We start from the raw sequence: 26,866 nt of genomic DNA, 5'->3' as shown, positions 1-26,866 counted from the left end.
CCTAACATTAACAATATTAATAATCCACCCACTTGTCTGAAATTCTGCCTGACACATGGTAGGCACACAGTAAATGTTAGTTGGATGAAAGACCAAATGGAAATCAAAGAATGATGGATCCAGCTTTGAGCAGCTCTTGATCTTGGAGGAAAGGCACTCTGTAAATAGGGACCCAAGACTTTCAGCATTGATTGGCTGTTATTCAATCTCCTATTAGATCTGATATAAACTTGTAAATACAGTCTGTACACTTTGAAGCCCAAAGGAGCTTTAGAGAATGAATTTATATCCCATGGAAATTACTCCTAAAATAATAATTGATATTGATAATGATAATGATAATAATAACTTCTATTATGGATGGCATTCTTTTCACTTTGCAAAACACTTTCAAGTCCATTATCACATTCATTCCTCCCAACATTACTGTGTAAAACGCATATCATTATCTTTTGGCTGAAAAACCTGGGCTCAGAAACATTTCATGATTTGCCTAAAGTTACACAGTCAGTAAGAAGCAGAACAGAATCTCAAAGTTAACTCTCCCCAGAAAAGGTCTCCAGGAAGTCCCCCCTCCACACCGCCATAACATGGCACCTACCTTTGAAGGAGTCACTTTTTAAAGGAACAAGAAATCCACCAAGACTGTTTGGTTTTTGATTAGACAAGTCTCAATTATAACTTTGTTTACAATCTTCCAAGTAGATTCTTGTTAAACATGCTTCAGAATAAGCATTATATTAATATAATAAACCACAGAGTTGGTGTTAGAAGGGACTTCAGATATGGTTAATTCTTTGTTTGTATACCTGTGAAGCTCTCAATTCACTAGGTACCCAGTCCCAGGAAGGAGGCAGGATCCAGAGCTGTGTCCTGGATAAGAGCACAGGGTATGTCACCAGGTAGAAACTGCAAAGCATCATCCTCAAGCCAAATAAGTAACTGAGGTGGGGAAAGAATGCCGGCTTCCAGTTGGGAGCTCAGGGAAAGCTCTGAGGCATCTGTACAGCCTTAAAAACAGGGAGAATTGGGCTGGGGATGTGGCTCAAGCGGTAGCGCACTCACCTGGCATGCGTGCGGCCCGGGTTCGATCCTCAGCACCACATACAAACAAAGATGTTGTGTCTGCCGAAAACTAAAAAATAAATATTAAAAATTTCTCTCTCTCTCTCTCTCTCTCTCTCTCTCTCTCTCTCTCTCTCTCTAAAACAGGGAGAATTAGGGCTGGGGCTGGGGCTCAGTTGTAGAGTACTCACCTGGCACATAAGGGGCACTGCGTTCGATCCTCAGCACCGCATAAAAATGAATTTAAAAAAAAAAAGGTATTGTGTCCAACTACCACTACAAAAAAATATTAAAAAACAAAACCAAAAAAACAGGGAGAATTGGCTGGGTGCGGTGGCACATGTCTATAATCCCAGCAGCTCAGGAGGCTGAGACAGGAGGATGGAGAGTTCAAAACCAGCCTCAGAAACCACAGGGCACTAAATAACTCAGTGAGACCCTGTCTGTAAATAAAATACAAAATAGGGCTGGGGATGTGGCTCAGTGGTTGAGTGCCCCTGAGTTCAACCCCTGGTACCAAAAACAAAACAAACAAACAACAACAAAAAAAAAAAAAAACAGGGAAAATTGGAATAGTGGAGATAAAATATCAAAGAAAGAGGGAATTAGGAAAACAAGAGTGGAGTTAGGATGCCTCATGGGCAAGAGAAAGAGTTTTTGGAGTTTGCAGAGAAGTAGTGCTATAGATGGTCAGAGCCAGATGACAGAGAGCCCCGAATGCCAGGTACACTTGCAGATGGGGAAACTGAGGCCTAGAAAGAGAAATGACTCTCCTCTTCTTGGCCTTCTCTCTTATTGATTTCTAAAACTGTTTTGCCAATATTTTCCAATATCTTCTCAGATAATAAGAAAAACCAGTATCTTGATTAACAAAAGCTAAAGTATTATTTGGCTATTTCTCCTCAAATAGAGTATGGTCAAAATGTAGAAAATGCTATGTTAAGATCATTGTAATGTTTTGAGCAACCAATAAAAAAAAAGAAAAGAAAATGCTATTCAACCTAGGCCAACACTAGGCTTAAAAAATTTTGGACATGAGCCAGACATGGTGGCACACATCTATAATCCTGGTGATTCAAGAGGCTGAGGTGGGAGGATTGTAATATGTTCAAGGCCAGCCTCAGCAAATTAGTGAAGCCCTAAGCAACTTAGTGAGATCCTATCTCAAAACAAAAAAATAAAAGAGTGGTGATGTAGCTCAGTGGGTTTAATCCCCAGTAACAACAACAAAAAAATGTTTTTAATACTTGAAGTAGTTTCCAAGCATGCTTTTTCTGTGAACACTATTGAGCACAGAATCTCTCTGAAACTAATGAAGTAGCAAAGCAGACTGTAAAGAATCAGGCTGGGGTGTCAGGGAGCCAGACAACCTGGTTTTGCCATTTGTTTGACTCTAGCTTATATGGTAGCCTTGTTTCCTTCTCACTGAACTTTTAGGAGAGAATAATATTTTTTTTTTTGTCCATCATATACCAACAAGCTAATTCAATGACTTGATCAATGTGAATGTTGACTGTAAACCATAAGCTGCTAAACAGACGGGGGTCCTAGAGGAATTCATTATCATCTTGTTATTTATAGGTTTAGTATTATTACTAGAATAGGTCTCAGAGATCACCAGTTTCAAATCCCTTATTTTCTAAATAAGGAAACAGGTCTAGAGAGGGAAAGCTGCATGTTCAGGGTCACACTGGAAATTAATATCAAGGCTGGAACTAAAGCCAAGATTCCTGACGCCCAGCCTAGAACTCATCCTACAAGAACCAAAGGCTGCACCATCAAGAAACCTTCCAAACAATGCCTATGTGGGACTGAGAGTCCTTTCTAAATGATATTTTATGTATTGATCCGGAATATGGTAAGGAAAGCTATTCACAACATCTACACTTAAATGGAAAAAAAGGGGGAAGCCTATAGATCAAGAGATTTGGCCAATTTCCATCAAGAAGAGAGGAACAAGAAGGGAATGGCAGAAAGTCAGGTTCCCCTCCAGGTCAACCGCAGGCTGAGACAGCATCACCAAATTCCTGAAATGACTGACTCCTATTGCTGTTTCAAACACCATGGCTCTTCCTCAGAACACTTCAATATGGACCTGAAAATTTCATTTGAGGAATTCCCTGCTTGCAGTAGTAAGGCACTGGGCAGAAGTAAAAGTGGCAGTTCTGCCCAACTCAGTCAACACACTCAATCTGATGGCTCAGCATCAGCTCACTACCAAGGAAATTTGAACAAATAATTGCTTCTGCTTAACCTTGCCTTTCCTCCTTCCCAAACCACAAGTCATTCCAGTCCTGAAAACGGAATATCCACATTAGCACAAACTTGAATCTCCATTCAAATTTGAATCTCCATTTCTAAAGCCTTTGGTGCCATATGTGTTTCAAGAATTCATACTTATTTGGATTTCAGAAAGATAATTCAGTAGCTTTCTTAATAGGCACCACAGGGTCTAGGACAGGAACCTATAATAAAATGTTTTAGTATTTCTGAAGCAAACATATAAATATATTCTCCTTAAGTAAGATCTATGAACAGCTTCACATCAGGACAGGTCAGATTTTGCCTCCCAGCAAGTTTGCTACACATTTATAGACAAACAATCAGATTTCAGAGTTTTCTGGGTTTTAGAATTGTAGACAAGAGATTGCACAACTACTCAGTTCAGTCAACTGACCCTGGGGACTTCATTTATCTGCCTAAGACTGTCATTGATGTTATTTGACTTGTACGGAATTGATTTTTCTATGGACTTTTCCTGTCTTCATAAGAAAACACCACACAACATGTAGGTGTATCATTATTAATAATTGCTTTTGCTTCCTCTTCCTTTCAAAAGCAGGGTCTATATTGATGGCTGTAAATGCAAGTTCCTACCTCCATCTAAATCATCAGTATGACCAAGGATGAGCCTGATGCAGACTAGTTTGAAGCTGCTCATTGCTATGGACTCCAACCCCCAGTGTTATTAGACTCATTCATAGGACCTAGGAGGTGGTAACATAGGTTAAATGAGGTAACAGGGTGAGGTCCTGATTCAATGAAATGAGCAACCTTATGAGAAGAGACATTAGTGTGTTCCCCACCACCACCATCATATAAGGACATAGTAAGAAGGTGGCTATCTACAAACCAGAAAATCAGGAATCTAATAAGTAAACACCCTGATCTTGGAACTCCCAACCTCCAGAACTGTGAGAAACAAATTATTGTTGTTCAAGCCACCAAGTCTATGCTATTATGCTATGGCAGCTCAAGCTGACTCATATCATCATTGTTACAGTTCTGTGTCTTAGACGAGCTGTATTCTCATGCTTTATCACAGTCGCAGTCTTACTCATGGCAATTTTGGTGCACAGCTTAATAGTTAGATACCAATTATTGAACACTAAGTTATTGGGAGACCTAAATTCTAGACATGTCTCTCCCGCCAACTACACATATGAACCTTGGACATGTCAGTTTCTTTCTCTCAAGTTGTCTCTCAATTGTAAAAATAGAATTATGGATGAAATAATCTCTACATTTTCTTCCTGCAATGACATTCTAAGGTATTGAGAATTTAACCACACCCACTTCCATTTTCCAGTAATGCTTTTTGGCAAAGCCAGGAAACAACTCAAGAATCATTATGCCATCCCTTCTCCCCACTCCACCCCCAAGACAACTGCTCTCACACTTACCTCTAGGGTGTTAGCAAGATCGATGGAGCTGTTTGTGTTTCTAAGATGGAAAAGCTTCTCATGAGTGTCCTTGCAGCTCGACTGTGATTAGAGCTGCTCTATGCATTGCTGATGGTCTGCACTTCTGAAAGATGCCAAGGTAAATGTCAATTACAGCAGGGTCAGTTTGGGGTAGGAAGTCATTCTTCCCAAGACCTGGCAATATCCCATGAGATCAAGAGATGGAGATCAGGTGAATATCATGCTGTACAGTCTGAGCTACCTTCCCAGCAGGCAGGTCAAGGTCAGGGACAAAGACACGCAAAGGCTTCTTCCATCAAAAGGGCTTTTGTTCTTTTGCCTTTTCCCTCACTTCTGGTCAGGGATGCCTGACACCCTGGTGGTTTGAGCAGCGTAACGCTCTGTCTCCTTTGCCCACCCACAACTCACTACTCCTTTCCTGGGCGCAATCTTCCACTCTGACCTTCTGCTCTTCCTGATTTGTCCACCAAATCTCTGATTCCCAAGTTCGGTGACATTGCTTCCTCTCTTCTCTTCCTGACACATCAAAGGAAAAATAACTCCATAAGCAGAAAGAAATGTTAATTTTATCATCAAATCAGTGTTTAAACTGCAGTATAGCTGATGTATCATAATTGAATGGCTTGAACCATCTTTAAGTCACATTTCCATGCTCTTAAAACATTTACAAAAGTATTTCTGCCAGTTTCCAATTCTTGTCGTGCCTCAGACTCACATGAAACATTTATTAAAATACAGACTTCCAGACCAAATTCTCTGTGTGTGTGTGTGTGTGTGTGTTGAACCCAGTGGCACTCCACCACTAAGTTATATCACCAGTCCTTTTATTTTTTTATTTTGACACAGAGTCTCACTGCATGTGCCACTGTACCTGGATCCAAGGCAAATTTGAAATATCCTGAACCAGAACCTATAGGAAGCAGTGCCCTGAAATCTGCATTTCAACAATTTCCTCTGTATCCTATATTGGTCATTTGGGAAATATCAATATTGGTTCTTTACTCACAGAAGCAGAGACTTCATGTTTTTAATCTTGGGGGTTTTTTGGTATTAGTTATACATCCTTTTTGGATGCACCAAAATATAATTCTAACTAATTTAACCAAAAAGGGAGGTTTAACTGTAAGCATGCTAGAATGCATCATGAAACCCCATGCAAGAAGGCAGGTTCAAGAACTAGATCACCACCTAAACTTTGAATCTATTTATGTCTTGACTGGCTTCTAAATATCTACCTGGCTCTTCTGTCTTATTTCAGAAAATCCTTCTCCTTACCTCAGTAGCAGAATGTGACTGCCATTATTTCCCAAGTGCTAAATATGCATATGTTCATAAATCCACATGCATCTCTTCTATAAATCCAAATTCTTAGGAAGGAGTCAAACTGGCTTGAAAGCATCAAGCATCCAGTCTTCCTAAAGTAAACACACTTAGCATTCTCCATGGACTATGACGCAGAGTCTATTAAGGATTTCTAAGTCTCTCATTCTGGTATCGAGCTGTTCCCTTGGGCGGTTTTGCTGATTGGAGTGAGGTCAACATGAAAGCTCTCTCTGTCACTTCACAGTTAGAGCTTGGTGGGTGGCTGAGCACTCAGACAACTGTGGGGAGCTCCTGCACAGGACAGTGGGAGGGAAAAGTACTGGGTGAGCAAACATAAAAGGCCTGCTCTACAGTAAGACTCCCTGGTATCCATGATGGTGCTTTATTCTTGAAAAAGTCCTAACAAATATTCACTAAATAGAATGATGGGCCAGAATCAGTAAGAAATACCTGATTTCAGATGACAATTCCAACACTGAGTTGTGTAAATATCAACTTCTAAACAAGTTTCTTTGCCTAAACAATGGAAATAATAATACAGTTATTTGGTACATAGAAAAATTTAGAATTACGCATACACATCCACATCCACATACTTTTATTGATATGTGAAAGCAACAAAACTAACAAACTCTATAGTGACTATTACTTTCAATGACCTAAAATATGTGTTTTGATAAAAACAAAAAAACCTTCCCATTCATTAATAAAGACACATGTTTGACTTCCAATGATCATTTGGTTATGGAGATGCCAACTCAAACCTGGAATAAATCTTGCTTGAAGATGTTCCCTTTTTCCAAAGTTATCAATAGGTCTAAAGTCATATTTCAAGGACAGGAGTAATAGGAACAGCCACTAAACACTTTCCAGACAACAAACACCATGATAGGTTCTTCACACACATATACACAACAATCCTTTCAATTATATATAAATAGCATATCCATTTTACAGAAAAGGAAGTTGAGGCTTAGAAAGGTAGGGTAGTTGCCCAAGGACACACAAATAATAATAATAATAATAATAATAATAATATAGATTCAACCCAAACCATCCCAATAAAGCAAGGGTGTTGGAAATTGTCTTTCTTGAAATGTCCTATAAATTTCAACATTACTTAGAAATGCATTATTGTTAATAATCTCCCTCTAACTTATTTTAAGATATGACTAATTCAAAAGTATCATTAATGCTAAACCTTTTAAAATATAACACATTTTTATCCTCAAGGCTGAAGCTCTAAGTGTTCTGTACTGAATTATCTTCTGAGTCCCATCTGATGTATTTTTAATTGAAAAGCATTGCACTTAGATTAAATGAAAAATAGTAAACACCAAAATCTGTTTGTAAGCCAGATGTAAGTGGCAAGATGATTATAAAAAGCTATAATGATTCACCTTGTAAATTGCCAAAAAAATATATAAATTACATTTTTGCCTTAATTTCTGTCATTTCTTTTTCTTTTTAAAAGCAGAATTTCAATCCAGATTTTCAAATAAAACCAAAGCCTCTAACATCATATAAATTGTATAATTATTTTATGTACCATAAAATTATTGAATCAGAGAATATTAGAACCAGAATGAATTTAGTTATCATCTCATATGATCCACACTCAGTTTATAGAGGAGGAATCAAGACTCTAGGGGAATGGTCACACAGCAACTTAGTATTCTTCCATCCACAGAGAAATTCTACAGAGCACCTGATCTAGAAGTCAAGAAACCAGAGTAATATTGCTAATTACTATAAATCAATTCTCCATTCTTACCTCAGTTGATCTTTCTGGGAAAAAATGAGAAGAATGAACTAGATTATCTCAAATACAATTTCTACCTCCAATGTAATTTCTTTTAATTCTACTCACCCTAAAGTGATATGCAGAATCAGAAAAGAAAATTGTCCTCCTTTTCATTAGAGGACATACATTAAACAGACTCACAATCCCTATCCTCTTATACTGAAATATGCATATCCTCTATTCCAAGTTAACATTAAAAATTATGACTTTATTGATGCATAGGAAATTACTGAGAGACAAGTTTTCATAACTTCAAACTCATTCTGTTGAGCTAATGTGTATTATACACTATCAGTTTCTAGCAATATAGTGTATCAACCAAGTTCCATTAGACACTGTTGATTACCAGACACCAGGTAATAAAATGAAGACCTGTTGGTTAGATTCTCTTTGATATAAGTAACAAAATCTCAGCTGACCTAAGTTAAACAGCAAGATATCAGAAGAATCTGGAAATATAGAATATTTCCATAGCAAAACCGTAGCAGACTTCAGGAACAGCTAGAATCAGGAACTTGAGAGTCTTCAGGATACCTGCCACTTATCTTCTTTGCTTCTCTCTAGGAATGACTTCTTTCTTCTTTTACTATAGTCTGGTTTTCTCCATATGATATAAAATATAGCTGCCAAACCAATGGTGTTTTCATGTTAACCTTGTAGTCTACAGACAATAATGGCACTTTTTCTTAGTCCAAAGATCAAATATCTCAGAGAAAAGTGACTCTGACCTGGTTTAAGTGTTCCCACTCCTGAACCAAATAATTGGAGTCAACGGTTAGGGTCAAGGAGCACTAATGATTCTCTTGATAAGCAAGCTGATGAGGAAAGGGGTCCTCAGCAGGCCATCCCTAGTGTCCACTCCATCAGTAAAGCTCTGGGTTCCATGCATACAAATTTGGTATTTACAACCAAAGGGGAAATTATTATGTTCTGGGGTGTTGGGGTCACTGAAAGATAACAGCGAGCTTGGGATAGTGCTACAATGAGAAAATTAGTGGCCTGGTTAGAAGTTCAACTCCAAGCCCATCTTGACTCATATTTTACACATCAATATGGTAGAGACTGTCACTGATTTAACATTTTCTGAAAAAAAAAATTAATTCAACATACTGGAAGCACTGCTTTCATGGCAATAAATCTTTAATTTTATGATTGACTATAATCGAAAATAGAACTTATTTTAGACAAATTCATTCTCAACATCTTCAGTTTCAAATGTAGTGGCAAAGACTTATTTTTATGCTAAAGAATTACTAACAATGTACTCCATAGTTAACCTAAGCTTTCTCTTGTCTTAATAACTTCTTTCCTGTTCCCAGTAAGAGATAAAGTAGCAGCCCATGACAGCAGGAGAACACCCTCACTCTCCAGGACTACCCAACCCTGTTTAGTTGTGTGGGTTCAACTAGCCCCATCTAACAATTGGGATGCTGTGAAGAGGAGATGAAGAGACAAAAGCTATCTTTCTTATACCAAGGGGCACAACAATATTGCTGTGGGAGTAGCATGACGAGAAAAGGAGTTTCATTTCATGAATATTTATCAGCAATTTTGAATTATCATAAACTAGATTTGGAATTTGTTTTACTTTTGTGGAAATGCAATAAATTCTTTTAAGAATGAATAAATTTATTCATTAGAGGACGTACATTAAACAATGTCCGACTTTTTATCAAAAGCAAGATAAAGGTTACTTAATTTTCAATAATAGGTGGAGATGACTGACAGCTCAGTATCATTTGTAAACATATGGTATTTCTGACTTGTGTTTTAAAGCTAATCTGTTTAAAACATTTCTTTTACTTGCAAAATTGCTTATTTACAAGGCACTTCAGATGTGTTCTCATTTTAGCTGTAAAATTTCAGCACTGTGTTGATGCCAGTTGAGTTAATTTAAACAAAAAGGTGGGTCAGAATAGGTTAATTATCTAGTTTATGAGCATGCAAAACTTCCCATGGTAAACAGTTTATAACTTTCATTTTCTACAACAAATATTTCATCAAATACACTTAATTATAAGAAATATAACCTTAAAAATAAATATAAGCCAAATGCAAGCCAAATCTTCTTGCAATTATTAAAATAAGAAATTAATAACATAGGAAAGTTTATCTCTTCCTTCTAGTAAACTAATGGAGATATAGACTGCATTTTTAAATGATTAAGTGCAGGTAAGTACAGATTTATTTAAATGTAAATGATAATACATAGACATTTATAAAATTTTCCTTTTGTTCATTTAAATAGAACTAGTAATTACTCTATTTTTCATTCTTAAAAGTATTGGTGTCAACAATTTTTTAGCTTGTAAGTTTCTGTTTAGAAAAACACAAACTTGTAGTCTTTAGTTTTGATTTTCATTTTAATTCAGGTTAAATCAGATATTTTCAGGATTATAGTATTTTATTTTTGTAGTACTGTAGAATTTCATAAGTATAATGGAATGACAGAAATTTTAAAGAAATCTCACCCAAATTCCTTAATTTCACAGATAAGGAAAGCAATAGTAAAATATTTTTTTAAAAATCTGCCAAAAAGAGTGTGAGGCTGCTAAAGCTCAGAAGCAGTGCAAAAACGTGGTGCTGTCTGGCACTGCCACCTGCGGGATCCCTGCTCATTGCTGAGCCCCTGGTGGTTCACCTCCCATTGCTCCTTGACCTCCACTTCCGACGGAAGCCACAGGGAAGACACCTGGACACAGCACGAGTAAGGAGATGGAGCCCGTGACCTTTGAGGATGTGGCCATGAATTTCACCCAGGAGGAGTGGGCACTGCTGGATCCTTCCCAAAAGCAGCTCTACAGAGATGTGATGCAGGAAACCTCTGGGAACCTGGCCTTTATAGGAGAAAAATGGAAAGAACTAAATGTTGAAGATGAGTTCAAAAGCCCCAGGAAAAACCTAAGAAGTCAAGTGGTTGAGAGACTCTGTGAATGCAAAGGAGATAGTCAGTGTGCAGAAAACCTTAACTGGACTCCAGAGCATATTTTGAAGGAAAAAACTCCTCCAGGAGTAACACCATGTGAAAGTCCTGTGTGTGGAGAAGTGACCATTGGTCATTCATCCCTAATGGTGCCCCTGAGAGGTCCCACTGAACACGAACCATGTGAGCATCAGGAATATGGAGAGAGGCCATATAATCAGAAGGAGTATGGGAAATCCTTCAGCTATTCTCAGTGTTTGCAGACTCAGGAAAGGACTCACAGTGGAGAGAGACACTGTGACAAAAAATGTGATGAAGCCTTTAGGTGTTCCAGTCCTGTTGGAAATCATAAAAGGACTCACACTGGCGAGAAGCCCTATAAATGTAAGCAATGTGGGAAAACCTTCGCCCGTTCTAGTATCCTTGTAGAGCATGAAAGAATTCACACCGGAGAGAAACCATTTGTGTGTAAGAGTTGTGGCAAAAGATTTCCTCGTTCTAGTTCCCTTTACACACATGAAAGAATTCACACTGGAGAGAAACCCTTTGTTTGTAAGCAATGCAGTAAAGCCTTCTGTGATCAGAGTTCCCTTCGATACCATGAAAGAATTCACAGGGGAGAGAAGCCATATGTATGTAAGCAATGTGGGAAAGCCTTTGCTTGTTCTGGTACCTTTCGAAAACATGAAAGAATTCACGAAGAAGAGAAACCCTATAAATGTCTGCACTGTGTGAAAGCCTTCCATTCTGACAGTGCCTTTCGAAAACATAAGAGAGTGCATACTGGAGAGAAACTCTATGTATGTCCGCATTGTGGTAAAGGCTTTGTTTATTCCATTTCTTTTAAGTACCATGTAAAGACGCACAATGGAGAGAGAGAAAAGAAACCCTATGAATGCAAGCAGTGTGGTAAAACGTTCTATAGTGCCAGTTACCTGAAAGAACATGAGAACATTCACAGTGGAGAGAAACCCTATGAATGCAAGCAGTGTGGTAAAGCCTTCCATAATTCCGCTTCCCTCCGAAGACATAACAAAGTGCACACTGGAGAAAAGCCACATGTATGTGAGCAGTGTGGGAGAGCCTTTGCTTGTTCTAGTTCCTTTCGGAGACATAACAAAGTTCACACTGGAGAAAAACCACATGTATGTGAGCAGTGTGGGAGAGCCTTTGCTTGTTCTGATTCCTTTCGGAGACATAAAAGAACTCACACAGGAGAGAAACCCTATAGATGTATGCACTGTGGAAAAGCCTTCAGTTCTGACAGTGCCTTTAGAAGACATAAAAGAAAAAAAAATGCATACTGAAGAGAAACCATATTTTGACAGCATTGCAGCAGAGCCTTCATTTATCCCTCTTCATTTAAATACCACGTAAGAACGCACAATGGAGAGAAACCTTATGTATATGAGCAATGTGGGAAACCTTCCTTATTTTGAATCATTTTATAGCACATGAATAAGCTCATAGGGGCAAATCCTATGTGTGTAAGCAGTGTGAGAAAATCTTGTTTCCCAGTTCCCTTCAAATACATGAAAGATTATACACTGGAGAGAGACCCTACGTTTGTGAGCAGTGTGGGAAAGCATTCCGTTGTTCCACTGCCCTGAGAACCCATAAAAAAATGCACAGTGCAGCGAATCTGTACGAACTCAAGCAGTGTGGTAAAGCATTTGGTGATCCCAGGTCCCTGAAAACATGAAAAAATTCACAGTGGAGAGAAACCCTATGTATAAAAGTCTCCATTTGGCTCACACATGTGGATGCACACTGAATCAAACCTTGTCATTGTGAAGAAAAAAAATAAAACCCAAGAAAGTTATTAGTTGAAACACAGTTTCAATTAATGAAAAATTGTCATGTAGTGCAATCTTATGAGTAATATGAAGAACTTGATGCAAAGTAATTTGTGTAAAATACTCCAGAAAATACGCAATCTGAAGGAAATACTACAAGTTATAATAAAGATATTGTGTTTATCAGTGGCTCATTCTTGTTGTGGGGGAGTAATGGGAGTTGCATCCAAGGGCACTGTACTACTGAGCAGCTACATCCCCAGCCCTTTGTTCAGGCAATACAGAGGGTGGAGCATCATACTCCATACAACCCCACCTACAACTGCTGAGAATATTTTGAACTCCAATGGAAAGAATTTTTTAAATTTTCATCAAGGTTTTAAAATTTTTTTTTAAATTCTTTTTCTCTGTTTAATTATTACCTTGATGGTACATGGACATTTATACAGTTTAAAATTTTTCTTTTCTTCTAGTATTTTTGAAGCCAGTTTTTTTTCTTTTTTTTTTTTTTCACGGATTAGGTTTTTTGTTAAACAGGATGCTTGATTAGTATATGTTAGTATTGTTTTGTATTTATTTTTAATTTTTAAAGTTTTTTACTTTACATATTTTTTTCTTCTACCTGTTTCCCTTGATTCTCTTCTGCTAGCAGCCAATCTCTATTCTCTTTCACACTTCCTTTAATATTTTACTTCTCTCCTCCCTCATAATCTCACAAGCTATCACTTCTGTTTTCTCTGTCCACCATTTGAAAGTATAAACCCTTTTGCAAGCTGCTTGTTATTATTGTAGGCAATAACTGATCATATCATTTCTGTTTATTATGATAATTAACTTTGTAGACATCATAGTAGAAATATTTGGTTTAATGCTATATATTGTTTGTATTGGTTGTTGTTAATTATTTGTCTACCCCTTGAGGTATGTTAAACCTTCAGAGACACTGTAAGTCCACAAGATAGAAACTCTGCTGCCTCAGATCCATATTGTTAGATGGGTAGACATACAAACAACATGAAAAATCATCACCTCAAGCAAACCAAGATACTTCAATAACAGAATCCATTGACACCACAGTGGAAGAAATGTTAGAAAAGGAGTGAATTTCAGAGGAAATACAGAAAGTAAAAGGTCACTTCAATAGAGAGAGGCAGAGAAGATTGGGCGGGGGAGAACTCTTTGAAATGAAAGAATCAATAAACCAAATTAAACATTCAATGGAAAGCATCACCAATAGATGAGATCACTTGGAAGACAAAACCTCAGGCAATGAAGACAAAATATATAACCTTAAAAATAAAGTCAACCATAGTGAGAAGATGTTAAAATATAAACAGAACTTTCAAGAACTATGGGTTAACATGAGAAGACTAAACTTAAAAATTTTTCTCATCAGGATAGATGAAGATGTGGAGATACAAATCAAAGGAATGCACAATCTTTTCAATGAAATAATAGAAAATTTCCCAAACCTAAAGAATGAAATGGAAAATCAAATACAAGAGGCATAAAGGATCCCAAATGCACAAAATTAAAACAGACCCATACCAAGGCACACTATAATGGAAATGCCTAACATACAGAATAAGGATAGAATTTTAAAGCTGAAAGAGAAAACTATCAGATTACTTATAGGAGGAAACCAATTCAGATCTCAGGTGATTTCTCAACCCAGATCCTCAAAGCTAGGAGTTCCTGGAATAACATACCAAACTCAAAGAAAATGGGTGCCAACCAAGAACCCAAATCCAGCAAAATTAAGCTTCAGATTTGAAGATGAAATAAAAACTTTCCATGATAAACAAAAGAAAAGGAATTTGAAACTAGAAAGCCTGCACTACAGAACATTCTTACCAAAATATACCATAAAGACGAAATGAGAAAAGTGAAAACCAGCTTGTTTTTGTAGGAACTACACTAAGAGAATAGTCAAATGAGAAACTAATGCAAGTTAAAAACTAGAAATAGGTGCTAGAGTTGTGGCTCAGTGGTAGAATGCTTGCCCCACATGCGTGGGGCATTGGGTTTGATCCTCAGCACCACATAAAGGTATTGTGTTCATCTACTACTAAAATTTTTTTTTTAGAGAATTTTTAAAAATATTTTTTAGTTTTCGGTGGACACAACTTCTTTGTTTGTATGTGGTGCTGAGGGTCGAACCCGGGCCGCACACATGCTGGGCGAGCTCGCTACCGCTTGAGCCATATCCCCAGCCCCCTACTAAAAAATTTTAAAAAGTTAATCAGAAGGGACAAGGATATTCCATACTGCTTAAGGGAATTACCCATCAATAAGATAACAGTCATAAATATTTATGCCCCAAACAATGGAGCATCTACACACATCAGTCAAACCCTTCTCAATTTCAAGAATCAAATAGACCACAATTCAATAATACTGGGTAACTTTTCTGTGACCACTGGATAGATGCTCCAAACAAAAACTAAAGCCAAAGAACTAAAAAATACAATTGACAATGTGGACTTGGACTGAATACACTTTCTTAGCCAATGGAGCCTTGTGTAATATAGACCACATATGTTCACATACAATTGTAATATTAATATATTTTTAGCAACTGAAGGATTATTTATATAGCTCTCTTTCCATTTATATTTTTTGTGTTCTTGCTTTTTTCTTGATTAGATTTGTTTATCAAATTTAAGCTGTATTTTTCTTATTTTATATGATTTCTAATGCATTAAATCACACAGGAAACCCCCCCCCCAAAAAAAAAAATCTGCCAAAAAATCACAACAAACTAGAACCAAGATGAGAACTGGGAATCCAAGGCTTTCCTGATTTCCAGATCTGTGATTACTGCCCTACCTAAATTTCTTTTGAAATTACATTTTATTAGCCAAAATAGAGCTGAATGGAACACATACATATTATTTTAGTCAGAATATATGAGACTAATTGATTGCTCCATATAAGTGACATACAAATAAACATTGTATGTACAGAATATAATCTAGCCAAATGTGGTGGTGCACACCTATAATCCCAGCAACTCGGGAGGCTGAAGCAGGAGGATTGCAAGTTCAAAGCCAGCCTCAGCAACTTAGCAAGGCCCTAAGCAATTTATTAAGACACTGTCTCAATATAAAATGAATAAATAAAAAGGGTTATAGATGTGGCTCGGTGGTTAAGCACCCCTGGGTTTAATACCTGGTATCAAGAAAGAGAGAGAGAATATAATTGAACAGTGGCAACTAGTTAGACACATGTGAATGAGAAAATAAAAATGCAGTTTATTACAAATTAGAATAATAAAAGGAAACTGATGTACTTATCTAAAATAAATGAATAGTAATGTATTTCTACAAGCTTCCTCACCAATTTCTACCCCTCCGTAAATATTGAAAACTATTTAAATAAGAAGAGAAGAGGACAGATGTATCTTGCACAAGGTGGAAGTGGACAGACACAGGATCCAGTGGCTCCCAGGAAAACTGAGGGAAGATGAGTCAGGCTCACAGGTATTTTAGAAAATATTGTTACAGCTCTCTACCAAGGGATGTTGTAGAAGAAACCATGTGACACCTTTAGCATGTCTCTGACATGCAGTTTGGCTTATATTTATGAAAATCATATGAAAACCCTTCCTAGATGTAGTAAGATGCAAGACTTTCAATATCCTTACTATCCAGGTCTTGATCTTATCTTTCTGTGGTAAGTTATGACATTTAGGTCAGATTTCAACATTTCATAACATCTCAGCCTTCATGGGTGAAAATTAGCAGCTTAGTTTGTATAAATCCTAAATTGGCCATCTTACTTACACAGGGGAAAAGCGAGTGGGGTGTATTCCTATCATGAATTATAACAAGCCAGAATGAGGAAATGGGATGTAGCTCAGTGGTAGAGCATTTGCCTAGCATGTGAAAGGCTCTGGGTTTGAACCTTTGCACTAAAAAAAAAAAAAAAAAGAAAGAAAGAAAAGAAAAAAGTTTTTTTCTGCAACATCAACTTCTTTGCAATGAATGAATGATAGCTCCTACCTGTTTATCTGCATAATTTATTATACTTTAATGTCAAAATTCAATATTTCTAATGTCTTAGCTATAATTATTAATATAGTCTAAAACTAAATTACTGTCCTGGCTGCTAATATGAAAAGGAAATCCAATGTTGAGTTCTCAATGGATGATAAAACAAATTAATATCAGGTCATTTCAGTCTATTAGGAGAATAAGACATTCAAAAAGGTTTTATTCAGCCAGGTGTGGTGGTGCATGCCTGTAATTCCAGGGACTTGAGAGGTGGAGACAGAAGGATTTCCAGCCTGGGTAACTTAGTGAGAAAGTTTCAGAATGAAAAAATAAAAAGGACTGGGGATATAGATCAGTGGCAGAGCACTCCTGGGTTCAATTCACAGTACACAAGATAAATAAATGAATATTAACAACTAGTTCTTATCACATGCAATTTATATAATTTAGATAATAAATAATATCCATAATGCTGAAACACAGTAAATTTCTGATCTTCTATCTAAACCAAGTATAAAAAATTACATGAACCAGACAGATTCTCAGCTGAGTTCTACCAGATCTTCCAAGAAGAACTAACAAAAATTATTCCATGAAATAGAAAAGGAGGGAACCCTTCTAAGTTCATTCTATGAAGCTAATATCACCCTAATACCAAAACCAGACAAAGACAATCAAGAAAGAAAATTTCAGAGCATTATCCCTGATGAGCATTGATGTAAGAATTCTTAATAAAATACTGTCAATTTGCATACGAAACATTTAAAAGATAGTGCAGTTTGATCAATGGGGTTCATCCCAGAAATATAAAGTTGGTTCAACATATGGAAATCAATCAACATAATAGACTTAAAGATAAGAATCACATGATTATCTCAATAGATGCAGATAAAGCATTTGACAAAATACAATGCCACTTTATGTTCAAAACACTAGAAAAACTAGGAATAACCGGAATACCTCAACATCATAAAGGCTATTTATGCTAAGCCCCAGGCCAACATCATTCCAAATGGAGAAAAATTGGAAGCATTCCCTCTAAAAACTGGAACAAGACAGGGATGCCCTCTTTCACCATTTTTATTCAACACAGTCCTGGAAACTCTAGCTAGAGCAATTACACAAAAGAAATTAAAGGGATATGAATAGGAAAAGAAGAATTAAAACTATCATTATTTGCTGATGACATGATTCTATATTTAGAAGACCCAAAAACTCCCCCAGAAGACTTCTTGAACTCATAAACAAATTCAGCAAAGTAGCAGAATATAATATTAACACCCATAAAGCAATTGTGTTCCTATACATCAGTGATCAATCAACTGAAAGAGAAATTAGGAAAACTATCTGTTATGGTTTAGCTGTGAGTGTTCCCCAAAAGTTCACGTGTGAGACAGTGTAAGAAGGTTCAGAGGAGAAATTAGTGGGTTGTAAGAGTCTTAACCCAATCAGTGATTTAATCCTCTGAGTGATAACTGAAGTGGTAGCATGTGGCTTAAGGAGATGGGAATTGGGGCGTGGCTTGATGTATATATTTGCATCTGGCAATGGTGTCTCTCTCTCTGAGTCCTGATCACTATGATGTGAGTTGCTTCCCTCAGTCATACTGTCCCACCATGATGTTCAGCCTCACTTCTAGCCCCGAGGAATGAAGCTGGCCTTCTATGGACTAAGACTTCTGAAACCCACATAAACTTTTCCTCCTTACAGTTGTTCTGGTCAGATCCTTTAGTCACAGCAGTGAAAAAGCTGACTAAAACACTATCCCATTCACAAGAGCCTTAAAGAAAATAAAATACCTGGGAATCAATCTAACAAAAGTGAAAGACCTCTACAATGAAAACTACAGAGCACTAAAGAAAGAAATTGAAGTAGACCTTAGAAGATGGAAAAATCACCCATGTTCTTGAATAGGCAGAATTAATATTGTCAAAATGACCATAATACCAAAAGCACTATACAGATTCAATGCAATTCCTATTGTGGTTCTGATGATGTTCTTCATAGGAATAGAAAAAGCAGTCATGAAATTCATTTGGAAAAATAAGAGGCCCATAATAGGCAAAGCAATCCTCAGCAAAAAAAGTAAAGCAGGAGGCATCACAATACCAAACCTTATATTATACTACAGAGCCATATAAAACGGCATTGTACTGACATCAAAACAGGCATGAAGACCAACGGTACAGAATAGAAGACACAAAGACAAACCCACAAAAATAGTTAACTCATACTAGACAAAGGCATCATAAACATAAATTGTAGAAAAGATAGCCTCTTCAACAAATGGTGCTGGGAAAACTGGAAATCCATATGTAATAAAATGAAATTAGACCCCTATCTCACACCCTTCACATAACTCAAGGTGGATCAAGGACCTAGGCATTAGATCAGAGACCCTCTGCCTACTAAAAGAAAAAGTGGGCCCAAATCTCCATCATGTTGGCTTAGGAATCGAATTTCTCAACAAGACTCCTAAAGCTCAAGAATCAATAAACGGGATTTTATTAACTAAAAATCTTCTTCATAGCAAAGGAAACAATAAAGAACATGAAGAATGAACCTACAGAATGGGAGAAAATTTTTGCCACCGGCACCTCAGATACAGCATTAATCTCCAGGATATATAAAGAACTCAAAAAACTTATCACCAAAAATAGAATAAAATTTTAAAAAAAACCAATCAATCAATAGTCAAAGGAACTGAACAGACACTTCACAGAAGAAGAAATATAAATGGTCAACAAATATATGAAAAAATATTCAAAATCACTAGCAATTAGAGAAATACAAATTAAAACTACCCTGAGAAAAACAATAGAATGAATCAGACATAACTTTCCTATGTTCATGTATGCATACAGGACCAGCGTAGCTCCACATCATGTACAACCACAAGAATGGGAAGTTATACTCCATGTACATATGATATGTCAAATACATTCTACTGTCATGTATAAGTAAAAGAACAAATAAAAAATTTCAAAACAAACTCATACTCTAAATACATGTATGAAGAAGACATGAATGGTGTGAATATACTTTGTACACAAGCAGAGAGATGAAAAATTGTGTTCTATATATGTAATATGAACTGTAATGCATTCTGCTGTCATATATGACAAATTAGAATAAAAAACTTAAAAAAAGAAAAAGAAAAAAATTACAGTTCTACAGGAGGTTAAAAAAAAAAAAATCAAGTGTCCTAACTGGACTCAGATATTTAAAAGTGGTTTCCTCCTTTTTTAGCCTGGGAAGGGGGCAGGACATGAACATATTTTACTTATAATAAGTGATGGTATTTGTATGTCACATTTTAAAAAATGAGGTGATTTTGGAGCTTATATAAATAGTTTGGTGAAAATTTTTTCTAGATTTTCTTTTAAACATATAATTATAAGAACACTAACATAACATTAGGAAAAGACAAACTTGAAAATTTTCTAATAAAATCTTTAAATTTTTTTATTAGAAAGTTGAAGTTTTCTTAATAAGAATAAAATTTTTGATTCATGTTTTAATCTGGAAGTGACAGTCAATAAGACACTTAATAATAAGCTCTTCAATTTTTTAATAATTTTTTAGTTGTAGTTAGACACAATGCCTTTATTTTATTTATTTATTTTTATGTGGTGCTGAGCATCGAACCCAGGGCCTCACTTGTGCTAGGCAAGCACTCTACTGCTGAGTCACAACCCCAATCCCCGATTTTTGAATTAACTAATAATAATGGTATGGGGTACAATGTGGTGTTTTAATACATGGTTTTAGTATAGCATAATCAAATCAGGCTAATTAGCATAAACTCACTTCACATATTTACAATTTCTTTGAGCCGAGCATGGTGGCACGTGCCTGTAATCCCAGCAGCTCAAGAGGCTGAGGCTCAGAAATTCAAAGCCAGCCTCAGCAATGGCAATGCCCCAAGCAACTCAGTGAGATCCTATCTCTAAATAAGATACAATATAGGAAACAACCCAATCAACAAATGGGCCAAGGACCTGAACAGACACTTCTCAGAGGAGGACATACAATCAATCAACAAGTACATGAAAAAATGCTCACCATCTCTAGCAGTCAGAGAAATGCAAATCAAAACCACCCTAAGATACCATCTCACTCCAGTTAGATTGGCAGCCATTATGAAGTCAAACAACAACAAGTGCTGGCGAGGATGTGGGGAAAAGGGTACACTTGTACATTGCTGGTGGGACTGCAAATTGGTGCAGCCAATTTGGAAAGCAGTATGGAGATTTCTTGGAAAGCTGGGAATGGAGCCACCATTTGACCCAGCTATTCCCCTTCTCGGTCTATTCCCTAAAGACCTAAAAAGAGCATGCTACAGGGACACTGCTACATCGATGTTCATAGCAGCACAATTCACAATAGCTAGACTGTGGAACCAACCTAGATGCCCTTCAATGGATTAATGGATAAAAAAAATGTGGCATTTATACACAATGGAGTATTACTCTGCATTAAAAAATGACAAAATCATAGAATTTACAGGGAAATGGATGGCATTAGAGCACATTATGCTAAGTGAAGCTAGCCAATCCCTAAAAAACAAATGCCAAATGTCTTCTTTGATATAAGGAGAGTAACTAAAAACAGAGTAGGGTCGAAGAGCATGAGAAGAAGATTAACATTAAACAGGGATGAGAGGTGGGAGGGAAAGGGAGAGAGAAGGGAAAATGCATGGAAATGGAAGGAGACCCTCAGAGTTATACAAAAGTACATACAAGAGGAAGTGAGGGGAAGGGGAAAAATAATATAAGGGGGACAAATGAATGTCAGTAGAGGGAGCAGAGAGAGAAGAGGGGAGGGGAGGGGAGGGGAGGGGGGATAGTAGAGGATAGGAAAGGCAGCAGAATACAACAGACACTAGTATGGCAATATGTAAATCAATGGATGTGTAACTGATGTGATTCTGCAATCTGTATATGGGGTAAAAATGGGAGCTCATAACCCACTTGAATCAAATTGTGAAATATGATATATCAAGAACTATGTAATGTTTTGAACAGCCAACAATAAAAAATTAAAAAAAAAAAAAAAGATACAATATAGGGCTCTGGATGTGGCTCCGTGGTTGAGTGTTCCTGAATTCAATCCATGGTAGCACCCCCCCCCCAAATATCATTTCTTTGGATGAGAAAATTTAAAATTCTCTTTTTTTGTCTAATTTGAAACACATGATACACTATTATTAACTTTAGTTACTGTGCTGCACAATAAAACACTAGAACTTATTTCTAACTGTAACTTTGTACCCATTGACCAATGTCCCCCCTTTCCCATTCTCCCCCACTCTCCAACCCTTGATTGTCATCATTGATGAGAAACCATTCACAAAAGTAGATAAAAAATTTAAGGTCATTATTTTTTCACAACCATATAAATATTTTAAAAGTTGGAGTTACATTTAAAGATTGACAACTTTTCCCTAACTTCCATTAACAAAAGTGATGGCAAGAGCCGGGGTATACCTTGTGCATTGCCTAGCATGCACAAGGCCCACCAGGTTCAACCCCCAGCTTTAAGAACAATAAAAGAGTGATAGTGAATTTTGAATTAAAAAAAAAAAAACCTCTCATATCAATTGTTTGAAAACAGTTATAATGCAAATGGTATTTGCATTGTTGGAACAGCCACTGAGGTAGCTCAGATTTCAGTAAAGATATATAAGCATTGACAAAATGACAAAAGTGTCAGTTATCAGTGATGATAGATTTGAGAACTGTGCCACCAGAAGTCCACAGCCCCACACCACAAGCTCTAACCAGCTGTCCCTTGGACCACATTCTGCTATACTTTTTGGTCAATTGCACATAAATTCCTTAACTATTGACGTCTCTTGCCCAGAATGGGCAAGCACACTCAGCAGTTCATAGCTGAGGCAGGAATGCAGATGGAAAAGCACCTCCTTACATACTCAGCATTTCTTGTCAAAGCTAAGAAGGCCAATTTTCATTTTCCAACTGTGTAAGGATCTGGGACATACCAGCAGATTCCTCCAATCATGCTACCCCTCTAAGGACTCTCAAATGAGACTTTTTAGGACCTGAGGCAACTGGCTTCAAAACATCAGCTGTGGTGAGTCTGCTTGCCATTTCAAAAATGGCATTGATTTCTCCCACCACAGGCACTGAACTACTCAGTACACTGATTGCTCTAGAGAACAAAGTGCTAGTCAGTTAGCACGCCCCTATGACTTTCTTACACATATATCAACAGGCTCAGATTCAATTTAGGTGGGAGTCAGACTGGAGAAAATACAGAGCTAGAAACCCTCACAAATGTCTTTGGTTTCATATAATCCAACTGATTGACTGAGGGACTCATTCATCTGTTTATTTCACAACTCTTGACCAAGTGCCTGTTCTGTGCTAGGTAGTAGTCCTGTACAAATGGAAGTGTAGAGAGGTTCTAGGAAACTCTCATTTAGGCACTTGGAGTCAGGAGTCTTAATTCTAGAATAAAATAATGTCTTTCTCCCTGTTCCCTACCACATTAAGTATTAAATGAGCTAATGAGTGATCCTTTTCCACAGGATCTGTGTCACCTCTCCCTAATTGACTTGTAAAATCTCTATATTTCTGGATATTTGTTGGATCCATTGTTTGTAAGTCTTAATACAAAAGTGAGCAGATTCACTCTTTATTATGCCTCTCAAGGGTCCCAGATCAGGAACTTAAGAAACATTTGATGAAAAAGTAACTGTTCCTTTATTTACTTAACTGGCACAAATCTAGTTCTCACATCCAGTGGGCTTATGCTTCTGCCCCCAGAACATACATGTTTACATTTTTATATTTTCTTGATCCTGACGTCTTGACATTTTTCTACTCTTGTATTCTGATTTTCCTGTAAGGCTGCTCTTCTCACAACCCCAGGACTCCTTCAGACTCATCCAGGAGCTACAAAGTAGAGAGCAACTGCTACTCTGCTGCCCCCTAGAGGACCTTGTCCAACACTGACTGACTGTGCTCTTGTGCTGTCATGAACTTCCTAAGGAAAGCGTCCAAGCAATAATAGATGGACCTATGAGAATAGAATAATGTTTGTCTCTGTGAACACTTGTAAGCAATGGATTTTACAATAGGTTAAAGACTCAGGTTGAAATATTCTCTGTACATGGAGCTAATCTCTAAGCACCTCAGACTCTGCAGAGGGTATTGCAATAAATCGGTGTCACTTGTTTTCTCTTACTCTGTGAATTTCCCTTCTTGTTAATATTCAATGTTTTCAAATAATTTCTCCAAATGCTTGAGTCCAGAATAAATATAAATGATAGATCACTAGATTAGTTTTTCAATCTTACTAAGATTTTACCCAATTTTTCATTTACCCAATTAAGTTATATAAAAGAATTTTATTTGCTGTTGGTAGACTTTTTCTAATAATATTCTCCACAAGGCAATGCTTATAAAGTACTCTCAAAGTCTCTAGTAAAAGGAAACTCTGGTCTATACAACCATAAATATGAAAAATTGTGCTCTATGTGTGTAATAAGAATTGTAATGCATTTCATTGTCATATATAAATTAAAAATAAATAATTTAAAAAAGGAAATTGTAAAATAAAAAATATTTTCTATATCAGTGTCATGGGTACTAGAAGTTTTAAATAAATAATTTGCAAATAATTATTTCAGGAAGAACACAACCAAGGAATGTAATATAGAATAGAGATATCTATATGTAACAAGAAATTCACAAATAAAGTCTCAGATAAACAGGTTGAATAGATTTTTGTAAAGATTATATTCCAAAACTGAGAAAAAATTTACACTTAAATTTCATACCACCTAAATTTTGAATTAATAATATGTGGCAGTCACTGAAGAATCTGTATATGCAGAAAAAACATATTCTTACATTGTAGATCAAATCCAAGATTGTCTTTTTTTTACTAAAATGAAAATACCTTAAATTTAACAATCATAACAATTTTGTCCAAAATGATATATCACATATTTATAATACTATATTTTGTTAAACTGACAAGAGGGAGCACCTTGAAATGAGAAACATAATTTGCCCCTGAATTCCTCACATACCTCCTTCACAGAAACACTCCTCATGTCTCGGTGATGAGAATGAAAGATATTTAACGATGAACAGTTTGTCAAGCCACATGAATACAAGGCAATTTTAGAAACAAAACAGAAAGTAAGGGTCATAATGGAAAGTACCTACCAAAACAACAATCCCAAAGAAAAGGAAACTATGGAGGTTTACAGGCATAGTGCTGGCATCAGATTGGCTCTGGTGAAGGCTTCATGGCAGATGGCATTACAATGGTGGGAGGTCATGCAAGAAAGAGAAATCATGTGAAAGACAGGAAGCCAGAGAGATTCAGAAGACGTGATTACTCTTTTGTAACTCACTCTACTGGGAGTTAATCAGGATCCCATGAAAATTCCCCAAGTCTCTTGTGACCTAACCATCTCCACTGGCTGCACCTCTTCAAGTCTCCACCACCTCAACACTGCCATACTGAGGACCATGCTTCCAACATACGACCTTTGTGAGACAAACCACATCCAAACCTTAGCAGATGAGAATATACACAGCAGGATTATTCATTAAAAGCAAATACTGGAAATAAACCACATATTCCTAACAGTAAATAGTTAAATAAACCATAATGTGTCCATATAACAGACTATAAAACAGCATTGGAAATTAACAAACTACAATATGGATAAATCCCAAACATGAAGTTGAATGAAAGAAACTGAACACAAATGAATGACCCCACTTATATAAAAGTCAAAAATATTGTCAAACTTACATATGGCATCTAAAGATGCAGAGGTATACAAAAAAACTATAAAGAAAATCAAAGAAGATATTATAATACAATTTACTATAGTTACATTTGTTAGGGGGGAAGGGACTGTATTTGGGGATAAGTACAGATAGGGCCGGTGGGTATTGGAAATGTTCTGCTTCCAGACCTGTGTATTTGTCAATGGGTGTTCACCTTTACACAAATTTGTTAAAGTTAACATGCATGCTTATATTCAATGTTTCATTTTTTTTCTGAATGACATATTTTCCAATAAACACAGTGTAAGCTACTCCATAGGAATTATATGTTTATTATCTTCCCATAATTATAAGCTTACACTTGGAAGTGTTATCTCACTCAAAGACTACTTCCCAAAGGTATTAACTAATTTTATAGTTCTCCTTTCATTATAAAATATAAAATAGAGCAGAAAATTGTGTCTGGGTAATTTCTTTGTACTATCTTCATTACATAGACTGCATTTTCTTTCTCTTCCTTAACATAAAAAAAATAGAGTTTGATTATGAATTTAAAAATTGGGTAAAAATGAAAGCTTAACTAGGTAAGACAAGATGTAATCATGATGTAATTCCTTTACTTTGTCAGGATCCAAATGTCAAATTGGAAGAATGATACATGGTTCTTTTCAGCTCATCTTCAAAAAGAAATGATGGGAGCCACTGATATAGAGAAGAAAAGGACTCTAAGGGATACTTAGAATTTAGGTCAGGTAGATCAGCACTCCCTATAGTAGGAGCTACGTAAGCTGAAGACTACTTCCTTCACAGTTGTTAGGAGATACAAATGGTATTACCCTTAGCTTAGTCCAGGGGAAAGACCCTGAAATTTTCAGGGAGGAGGCTAGAATCCATATCATTCTGTTTAAGCATAGTACTGTCATTTGTAAAGAGAAGAACTAATCTTTGCTCTAACTACGGCACTGGATATTTTGAGAAGCAAAGAAAAAATAATTATGAATTCATCTTATATGTAAACAGATGTAAAGGATTTGTAAAAGATTTATAAATTAATAAAGGTGATTTTACACGTGTGAGATGGATGTAGGGACTCAATTTGAGTTTTCTTCATGCCGCTCAAATACTAACCTAATGAATCACCAGCATTAATAATATTGTGTAATATCCTTGGGTTAACTGGGTGGGATAAGCTTGAAAAAAAATAATTCTTTACAAAGATATGGTGAGGACTCAAATAGAAAGCTTATCAATGACTCATGTGAAAATGATAACTCTCAAACTACCAGAATTCTTTTAAGTACTGATAATATCAAAAGAAGGAGTTGTCAAAAGAACTTGAACTCAGACTATCTTGCCAGTTTAATTATTATTTAATATCTGAATATTTGCCAGTTTAATCAGTCAAAATAAATTCCCGAGACTCTAGGAAGCAAAGAAAATGGCTTGTCCCAGTCTTCCTAACACTGTGCAGAGCTGGCA

General features: G+C 36.5%; 1 protein-coding gene and 1 long non-coding RNA gene across 2 annotated transcripts; one reads left to right on the top strand and one right to left on the bottom strand.

Annotated features, from left to right (window-relative positions):
• Positions 1–319: 319 nt before the first annotated feature.
• LOC131424677 (uncharacterized) lies at positions 320–24,734 on the bottom strand. The gene is made up of 5 exons (XR_009228076.1): positions 24,673–24,734; positions 6,543–6,608; positions 5,212–5,285; positions 4,749–4,872; positions 320–1,135 (listed from the first exon to the last, which is right to left on the bottom strand). It is a non-coding gene; the product is annotated as an uncharacterized LOC131424677 (long non-coding RNA).
• LOC124101740 (zinc finger protein 709-like) lies at positions 10,454–13,048 on the top strand. The gene has a single exon (XM_046457850.2). It carries the CDS (start codon positions 10,612–10,614, stop codon positions 12,124–12,126), a length of 1,515 nt encoding a protein of 504 aa, XP_046313806.1. The 5' UTR covers positions 10,454–10,611; the 3' UTR covers positions 12,127–13,048.
• Positions 24,735–26,866: the final 2,132 nt, after the last annotated feature.

Source organism: Marmota monax, unplaced genomic scaffold (genome assembly GCF_021218885.2).
Source record: "Marmota monax isolate L192 unplaced genomic scaffold, Marmota_monax_Labrador192_F-V1.1 WCK01_AAM20220418_F8-fsc00052, whole genome shotgun sequence".
Lineage (NCBI taxonomy): Eukaryota > Metazoa > Chordata > Mammalia > Rodentia > Sciuridae > Marmota > Marmota monax.
This window is presented reverse-complemented; position numbering and strand designations above follow the sequence as displayed.

What these genes read in the sequence shown, in the direction of transcription:
- LOC124101740 (XM_046457850.2), top strand. Translation starts at nt 10,612, where the DNA reads ATGGAGCCCGTGACCTTTGAGGATGTGGCCATGAATTTCACCCAGGAG.